This window comes from Theobroma cacao, chromosome 8, assembly GCF_000208745.1.
Source record: "Theobroma cacao cultivar B97-61/B2 chromosome 8, Criollo_cocoa_genome_V2, whole genome shotgun sequence".
Lineage (NCBI taxonomy): Eukaryota > Viridiplantae > Streptophyta > Magnoliopsida > Malvales > Malvaceae > Theobroma > Theobroma cacao.
The window spans coordinates 182,900-192,044 of NC_030857.1; the positions used below are offsets into that span (position 1 = coordinate 182,900).

At 36.5% G+C, this 9,145-nt stretch overlaps 1 protein-coding gene across 1 annotated transcript; it reads left to right on the forward strand.

The window, feature by feature from the left end:
- On the forward strand, positions 3,390-6,306 carry LOC18591163 (NAC domain-containing protein 92). Its single transcript, XM_007017120.2, has 4 exons — positions 3,390-4,053; positions 4,850-5,122; positions 5,554-5,803; positions 5,893-6,306. The coding sequence occupies exons 1-3, from the start codon at positions 3,556-3,558 to the stop codon at positions 5,632-5,634; spliced, it is 852 nt and encodes a 283-aa protein (XP_007017182.2). The 5' UTR covers positions 3,390-3,555; the 3' UTR covers positions 5,635-5,803; positions 5,893-6,306.

Consider the following 9,145-nt stretch of genomic DNA (forward strand, 5'->3'; position numbering starts at 1 on the left):
TTCATTTTGAGCATTTCCATGTTCCCAAAATAAAAAAAACATTTCAAGCTTTTTGAACTGGAATTGGCATTAACAAACTAGCGGCATAGGGTGTGACAGATATTCCCGGACAGTTCCATGCCTATATTTGCTTTTAATTATCTGAAAGCATATTTACCTTGACATGCAGCAAAGGACCTCTATAATTTATTGTGGACTAGACCAAGTCAGTATGATTTAACCGAGAATGCTGTGGGGAGTGCCTTCTTGGCCGTGTAGGAAAGAAGAAGAGCAATAGCCTTATGAAAAGCTGGTTTGTCCAAAACACAAATAACAAAAGGGCCCCGGATCAGAATAACAACATCCTCTATGTAAAATAATTTCCATGTGCGAGTTGATAGCTAATTTACATTTTCTCCTATCCTACCAGAAAAATGAAAAGGACCTTCCACCCGACCAAACGCCTCCATGCAACACATTAATTCTACCCCAAAATTCAAGTGCTCTAGACTAGTCCAAGTCGGCAAGGAGAGATGATACCAGAAGCTACGTGAGAGTTAGGCAGGTATAATTTTACAAGAGTTCTTTTTATAAATAAGTCTCATGCATTAGGTGTTTTTGAAAATAAACCTCCTTACAATTTTAACTGTTTTTAACTAAGAGAATTAAAATTTGAACAAAATTACCTTTAATAAAATCGACCTATTCGTTTGGCTTCGCGCTTCAACTTGAAACTTATTAACGGGTCAAGTATGTTTAGGTCTGCGCCTCAAACCAACTCATATTCTTTGAGTTTTTCTCACAAAACCATTCATTTGTAGAGTATTTCTTACCAGAAAGAAAAATGTTTAAACATTTTGTGTAATTTGAAGTAATTTTTAATGCATGAAGAAAAACCTTTGAGCGTTTTAAACATTTTGGAGTAATTTTTGATATATGAAGAAAAACTTTTGAACATTTTAAACATTTTTTGTCAAGTAGGTATATTCGTTAATTATGTTATTAAATGGAATATGGTGTATCGTTTGAAGTTGTTGATCTTATTAAATGAAATTCAGTAGTTTTAGTGGTTTATAAGTATTACATAATCGATTTTTGGGTATTTTGTGACTAGTTTTTAAATATTACGTTACTAATTTTTACGTATTGTATGACTGACTTTGGGCATTATGTGACTAGTCTTAAAGTATTACGTGACTAATTTTTAGGTATTGTGTAATTGGTTGATATGGCATTGCATGACTAGTTAATAGGCATTGCGTGACTAGTTAGTAAGGTATTGTGTGACTTAGTCATTGCCTAAAAATCAATCACACAATGCCTAAAAATCAGTCACATAATACCTAAAAATCAGTCACACAATACTTAAAAATCAGTCACATAATACTTAAAAACCAATCACGCAATTATTAAGTCACATAATGCTTAAAAATCAGTCTCATAATACTTAAAAACTAGTGATACAATGCCTAAAAATCAGTAATGTAATATCTAATAGTTAATTTATTTACCTGCTCGCAGCTAGGTTTAAGTTGTCAAAGTGTTCTAATGTACAAATTTGTCTAATCAATTTCAACTTTGCAATCCACAACATTCAAAAGCAAAACAAAATATATCCCTATCAAGAGGGACTTGTTCATTCCTCTTATGCAAAAACAAAATATACTCTCTTTACAAAATATTTCTTGAATAATTATAACTCAAAATCCCATAAAAAAATAAAATCCCCAACAAACATGCTTAATAATTATCCTAATTCTAAACATAATAAAATCGTGAACCACCATAAAATCTATCAAACATGCTTTAGCTATTCTTTCTCTTTAAGCCCATCGTTTTAACTAATCTAATCCAACTTATCAACACAAGCATCTTCATTGCAGCACACATTTCAAAACGAGTCATCATCAGAAAGTATCCAGTTACCACATTCATCATGCTGACTGCAATCACCATAGAAGAACAAAATTACCGTTCATTGCTCTTAAGAACCCAAAAATCCACCATCCAAAAAAATAAAACAAAATAAGAAAAAATTTGATGTCATGTCTGCTATTTAAGATGACGAAAAAAAACTGAATGGTGAGATAGACATTATTTGACTAGAAAAATTGATATTTAATTTTGAAATTTTTTTTTAAATAATGAGATAGAGAAAATTAAAATATAATTTAAATGATATTATTATCAAGTTATGTTAAAAATTAATTCAAAATAATTAAATTTATAATAAATAATATTTTTAAATTAAACTTATAAAAAAATTTATCTTTTACAATTTTGTCATTTCACAGTCCAGAGGTCTTGGGCGTCAGGCACTAATTATTATGAAACAGAGTCCGCGCCGATCTGTTGCGTTAAAACCGGCATTAGCTTTGTTAGAAACGCAACTGAAAGAATGCTCCAGGCTGGAACCCATCCTCTTAGCTCTAATTTTCCATCTCTCAACTCGTCCCTCAGCAACATATCTATCCTAAAAACAAAAAAAGACTCCAAATCATTATCAAAAAAGTCGACAGTTTGAAAAAGATTTTTTTCTCTTTCGAGCAAAGGTAAAATTAATCACAAATATATAATAATAATAATAATAATAATAACAATAACGCATGCTTACTTTAAAAAAAAAAACAATAAGGTATGCTCATATTTAAGAAAAACAAAAAAGGAAATGCTCATGAAGGACTCACCTCACCTGGCGCCTGGCGGCTGTTCGCCTCTGAATTTATAACCCGAGTTTGCGGCGTGGGCTAACGACGCTAGAGCCGCCCCATCTCAAAGTTTACTTGCGCATTTAAAATTAAGAAAACAAACAACTTTTCCCCGGATTTTGGACACCTTAGACACTTGCTCCCCACATTCGGAGCACCTGTTCCTTTTGTCTTTCCTCGTATGGTGCGTGGTTCCACTTTCCAGAAGATTCAGCCACGTGTCCAATTGCCGAATCTATCAGCTCTTGCCGCGAGTACAGCTGAGCCGAAAACTATGGCTACCCCTCCAAATTGGGAAAGTCCCACGAGTTTTGGTTAAGACATTCCTCTGTATTACCATTTTTTTGTACTACCTGACACACCCCCAATCTTCTCAACTGCCAGCTAAGCCAAAAACTGGGATCTAACGGCTGACAGATCACAGATATTGGGTTTTCAACCAACAACAGTCACGGTGGTTTCTTCCCTGGATTCCGTTCTTGACCAATCCAAGTTTCAGTCTACTCTTTCCGCGGTCAGCGAGTTAACGCATCGAGCCAATGAAATCCCTCCACGTCATCAAAAACCTCCCCCATTTTCCACAGCCTTACCCACCAACAAACAAAGCCGCAAAAAAGGTGCGAAAATTAAAAAGAAAAAAGAAAAAGATAAGGCGAAGGTACTCCTGTATAGGACGCTAACACACTCTCACTTGCACAGAAGCTTCACGGGCACGCTTTCAGTTACAAAAACCCAAAACCCCAGCCAAATCAAACTCCCTTCTCTCGTTTCCTCTTTCTATGAAAGAATTAGGAAACTCCCAAAAAAAGAAAAACCCTAGAAAAAAATCACTTCTTTCTTTGATTCGAAAAAAAAAAAAATTCTCAAAATGTGCAACAATTCAGATTCGATTCTTCCATTGATAGAAATTCCAGGAGATTCATCGAGAACAAGGTCGTTATATCATCGTCCACCTGGTTGCCGATTTTTCCCGTCCGAGGAGGAGCTTCTTAACCACTACCTCACCGGGAAAAACAGCTCCGACGCCTCCGATCGCGCTGACATGTACGGCTACGATTTGATCAGGGAGCTTAACTTGTACGACTACGAGCCGTCGGATTTGCCGGAGGGCGTGTGCTTTGTGCACGGATGTCGGGGAAGGAAAAGGCACTGGTTTTGTTATACGGAGAGAAAAGGAGAGAGGAGTAAGAGGAGGGCAAAGGGAGGGTTTTGGAGGAAAATAGGGAAAGTTAAGGATGTGTTTGATGGGGAAAATGTATTGTTGGGGACTAAAACTAGATTTGTATTTTATGAGGCTAATTCTGTTAAGAAAGCAGTTAGGACTTCTTGGATTATGTACGAATATGCCCTGCTTCACCATCGCAAGGTAAAAATTACTTCTTTCTTTAAAGTTTTTATTTATGGGGTCATATTTTGAGGAATTGCTTCTTGTTATTGATGTTTGGTAGGTAGTGATGAATTGTAACTGACAAATTTTGTATCTATTGCAGATTTAATATTGTGCTCTCCAGTCTCCAAGAAACCTTCTTTTTTAGTTTGTTTTTAATGCTTCTTTCTTTAATGTTTTAAGGCTCCATACCTTTTGCTGTTTATTAATTGACCGTGACTCTTTTCACTCAAATATATTTGCTGGGGTCCAAAAGGAATTTCTAATCTAACTCGAAGCTTTCCAAAACTTCAGTGGGTTAATTCCCCCATTTGTTTGTATGTGGCTTTGCGTGGTTTTTGAAAGGGTGCGTTGTTGTTTTTCTAAAATGCTTTAGATGATGCATCATTAGAGTGAACATAATCTTGGTTTTGTGTTCAGTTGGTTAGGCAAATAATGCTAAATGATTTGTTTTTCTGAATGGCCACATGAAAATAATTTTGCTTATTGTTTTTACCTTTTCAATTGGAGAAACTTTTATTGGTGTAGATTGGGGTGTTCTGAGTCCTCAATAAAGAAAATTTCTGCCCTAATTTTCTAGTGAAATCTTAGTAAGTTCTGACTTTCATATGCATATTCTTTCAAAAATATCAACTTTTTTGTAATTAATGATGCTTTTTTGTGAGATATCTTTTATACGAAGCTGAACATATGAAATTATGTTTAGATTGGTTTCAAGGGTGGGGGCTTCTGGAAGTGTTACTTCCATGAAAGTTGATGTCTCTACCATTTGCAGGCTTCTTTTGTCCTATGCCGAGTATTTGTCAAATCTCGTGCTGGAAATAGTGTATCGGAGAATGTTTTAAGCTCTTGTGCAGAAGAAAGTGTTGCAGCTGTACGTCACATCGGTATTCAGCATGATGGATTTCTTTCACCTGACATTCTTGAAGCTGAAATCAATGGTGATGACTTCACTAAAGAGCTAGATCAATCAATATCAACTAGATCTGTTTCTGTTCCCAGTTTTGAGTTCCCTTCAGTCGTTCAACCAGAGCTGCCCAATGATCTGGTAACCTATATTGAGCATACACTGCTTCTTTTCCTAACAAAGCATGCATTTTCAAATCTCAGTTGCATAGTCTATAACTCCTATCTTATGTCATGCATGTACAGATAAGCCCTCAGTTCTTTTTTTGTTATAGATAAGCCAACAATAATATGTATTCAAGATTATGAAGTAATTGTGCTACACACTTGTATCGCTGTTTTAAATGTCATGGTTGAGCATTAAAATGAAGGATGTTGATCTATTCTTTTCAGTTTCTCACATTTTACAAACCAGATAAACCTTTTTGCCTATATTTGCTGTGCATCTCTAGTGAAATTTCCGCTATCTGAAGTCTGAACTCCTCAAATGTTGAGCATGTCTAAACTTTTTATTAGATGATGGCGTCTTTCCTCAAATTGAACAAGTTTTTCTGTGACATGGCTGTTATGCAGGTGGGATCTCAGTTGGCTACCAATAATTTATGGGCAATTGTAGAAGGAAATTTCATAGAGTTGAACGATCTCGGGCGATGATTGTCTGTGATACGCCCTAAAGCAGATAGGAGCAGTTACCTCATTGGAGGCTTAATTACACAAAAATAGCAAGGGAATGGATTTATGTTTTCAGCAACCTAATACAGAACAAGAAATTTTCAAATCTGAGTAGAGAGTAATGTAATGGCAGGATCACTTACCTCCTAAGGTCATTTCTCTTTCCTCTTTTGTGGTAAGGCTTTGAGCTGATGACATTCATGAAAGTTTAGTGAAATTATCTTTTGGTTCACGATACAGGTTGCACTCATGTGGTAATATCAGGAATTTGCTTCAGAAGAATTTAATTATCATGAAGTTTTGTTTCAGAAGAATCAAATTATCAGGAATTTTCCTTCAGAAAATATAAGTACGTGGTACATTCAATTTCAATATCAGGTGCTTCACCTGGCTTCCAAGTTCACCTATGATGATGGGTTGAGAAATTCTTTCCACTCACTTCTCGAATGCTTTGTTCATCTAGCCTGTTCTATAGTGTGTTCAGAACTTCTAGTTGCAGAGGTGCACAAAACTGTGTATATAATGCAGATTTCAATGACATCAAGCCTTTCTTTCTTTAGCCTGTTTGTAATTTAATTTGAACCACTGCTGTGGTCGATGAAATAACTAGACTGTTTGTTTTAAATAAAGTTGGATGAAACTGTTTGAATTGTATGTCTAGTGTTTTTTCTTTGCTGCTGCAATTATTTAAATTGATAAGAGGGAGGGCTGTCATGTGGTCTATTAGGTAATGAGCTCTTTTGGTTTAATCTGTATGAAGTTTGCAGACTGGACTTCGATCATAGGCAGGGAAAACTTGTAGCCCCTTGCTTTAATAGCTTCTGTGATGGATGGTTGGTGGGTAATGAAAAGAAAAACTTGAAATCAGAAATTTTCATGTTCCTACTTAATCATTTGAATATTCAAGGCAAAGTCTGGGAAGACTTAAGGATGTCTTTGGTTTTTAAATATTATCATTGGTTTTCAATTTCCATTTTTTATTTCTTAAATCTGCATCTGCTGAGACAATGAAATGAAACAGTGAAAATTGTATGTAGTGTTTTCTATTAATACAAAAATGGAAGTGATTATTAGTAGATAGAAATGATAGTACAATGAAGAAAGCATTGTTAGCCCAGCTCAGAGCTCACCTCTTCCTTTTTCCAATAATCTAGATGAGACGGAAGTAATTAATACTACTAAAGAATTTTAGTGCTTGCTTACGTTGTTAGGACTTTTCTTCCCTTCCCTGGTTGAATTGAATTTTGATGATCTTTAGCCAGGCTGATTATGCCCTGGACCCAACATCTTCAACTTCTGGCTGTCTGGCAATATCCCCAACCCAATCCCTAGCTCTCATCTGGAATGAAGATACGTGTTCATTTCCATACTATAAAGGTAGTACAACCAAAAACCAAAATCTTTTCTGCCAAGTTTCTCTGCCCTTTCATCTGCAAAGTTGCTTTATTTATCAAAACGATCATGTTCTAATTCAGTGGGCAGGGCCATGTTGTAGCTTCATTACCTTGCCCACAAGTATCTTGCCCCCTTTTTTTGGTCACATACCTAGAGAAAACAGGAAGACGCTCCCTTCCCAGTTCCCACAATCCATCATGTGGTAATCACAGCCCCAGTTTTGGATTTAAATTGCATGGGCAAACACTTGCCATGTGCATAATCATTATCACCGCATTCAACCTCCACCACCACCTCTCTCATATGCTAACACATACTGTTCGAGGGGTCACTTTAGTCCTTGCGTTCTTCCCAGGGCCGAAAGAAAAGAAAAAACAAAAGAAAGAAATTTAGGGTCATAATTCATAAGCTTCCCTTCCAATTAATTGATTCAATCACTCCCACCACCCACCCTTCAGAAACAGAAACAGATTTTAAAGAGAGGGGGATTGTCTGGTTTTAAATCACATAATTGCTAACAACTACACCCCATCCCTTGAGGCCCTAACTGACTCACTTTTCCCTTGAGAATTTATAACCAGCCCATCATTCCAACTTGCAAGCATGTCCTCTTTAAGCAAAAGTCAAATCACCTTCCTCATTTAATTTCTCTTCCCTCTTTTTTTTCTTTTTTTTTTTAATCTTTCCTTTTGGGAATTAGTGCGTAATGTCCAGATACTGGTACATGATTAGTTCCAAATACAGGGAGAGTGTTTTGGCGTCATTTGTAGGTAGTAGAGATTTTTCTTTAAGGTCCTTTTTTTGTCAAAAGCAAAGGTCATGTTTCTAATATTCGCTTTGGAAATGGGGGAATCATCAATGCTTATCTTATTAATCAATTTTCAATGACAGATATTACACAATGCGGTTGTGTATGCACAACCCATCTGTCCATATGGGCACATTTTGTAGGATAAAAAAGCAAAGCAACCACCTTTGAGTGGTTAGAGAGAGGGAGAAAAATCAATTAAAAAAAAGAGGTTGAAAAACAAAACAAGCTAAGAGGAGAGGCCCCCCACGATTGAGATATGAACGGCAGGAGACGAAATATTAAAGCAAGTTTGGGGGCAAGAACCTGCAAAAATACTCATTGGGGGGAGGGGGGAGGGGACTTTTGGGGTCATTGTATTCACACCTCTTTCAAGCAAAGCAATGATATTTCTGCGCATACACCAAAGCCTCCTCCATTTGACATATTCCACCTAAAATATACCGACACAGAATTCAGGTTCTTACCCCATCTCAAGATGGTGCCTAATTCTTTGTATGTGTTGTATCACTACCCCCTACATGATTCATTTGTTTTCCTTGACAAGCATGTGATGAGAAAAGAAAGAAACAAATCCCATTTATGGGGGGCGGGGGGAATAGTCAAAATTATATGCTCTACCAAGCAATCAGGTTTTTAGATGTTTAAGAAGAAAAAAGGGTAAGAAAATCCAAGTCATTCAAGTGGGGTAGCCACGTTTTGTATCTAACATATTTACACATGTCATGGTCATCAGTTCATGTATTTGGAAAACTGATCAGTCTTTAATTAACTTTTTCTTGGTCACAAAAAAAGGTGGCTGGCTCCTCATAAGATGAGAGGGGTAAGGAAAGGGAGAGAAAGAGAGAGGCATGTGGATGGTTAAAGCGGGAGGAGAAGGGGAAGGAAGGGCAGGCAGGTGCTTGGCGTGAACAAGATGGAAACAGAACCAAGGGAGGAGTTTAGTGTTTTGTGGGGCTTTGCCTACGGACGGCATTGGGAGACGGGTCCTAATTAATATTTATTTATTTTATACGTTTAGTTGTAGAGATAGGGAGGGGAAAAATCTTTACAAGGAAAAGAAAGATGGAGACTTGAAAGCCATTTGGTAAGCGGCCCAACAGGACACCTTTGCCTAGTTGTTGTTGCTTGTTATTTGTTTTTATTGTTTTTGTTATTCAATTCTTGTTAGGAAACTGCTCTTTATGACCACATTACTCTCTCTTTCTTTCTCTTCTTTTTTATCTCTCTCTTTCTCTGTCCGCAGGGTTATTTGGTAAATTACAGATTACTGTCCTCTTTTAGTCTCTC

Bases quoted from the DNA above. Each gene is read 5' to 3' on its own strand.
- LOC18591163 (XM_007017120.2), top strand. From the start codon at position 3,556: ATGTGCAACAATTCAGATTCGATTCTTCCATTGATAGAAATTCCAGGA. The intron at 4,054-4,849 runs GTAAAAATTACT...TACCATTTGCAG, and splicing joins CCCTGCTTCACCATCGCAAG to GCTTCTTTTGTCCTATGCCG. The intron at 5,123-5,553 runs GTAACCTATATT...GCTGTTATGCAG, and splicing joins CAGAGCTGCCCAATGATCTG to GTGGGATCTCAGTTGGCTAC.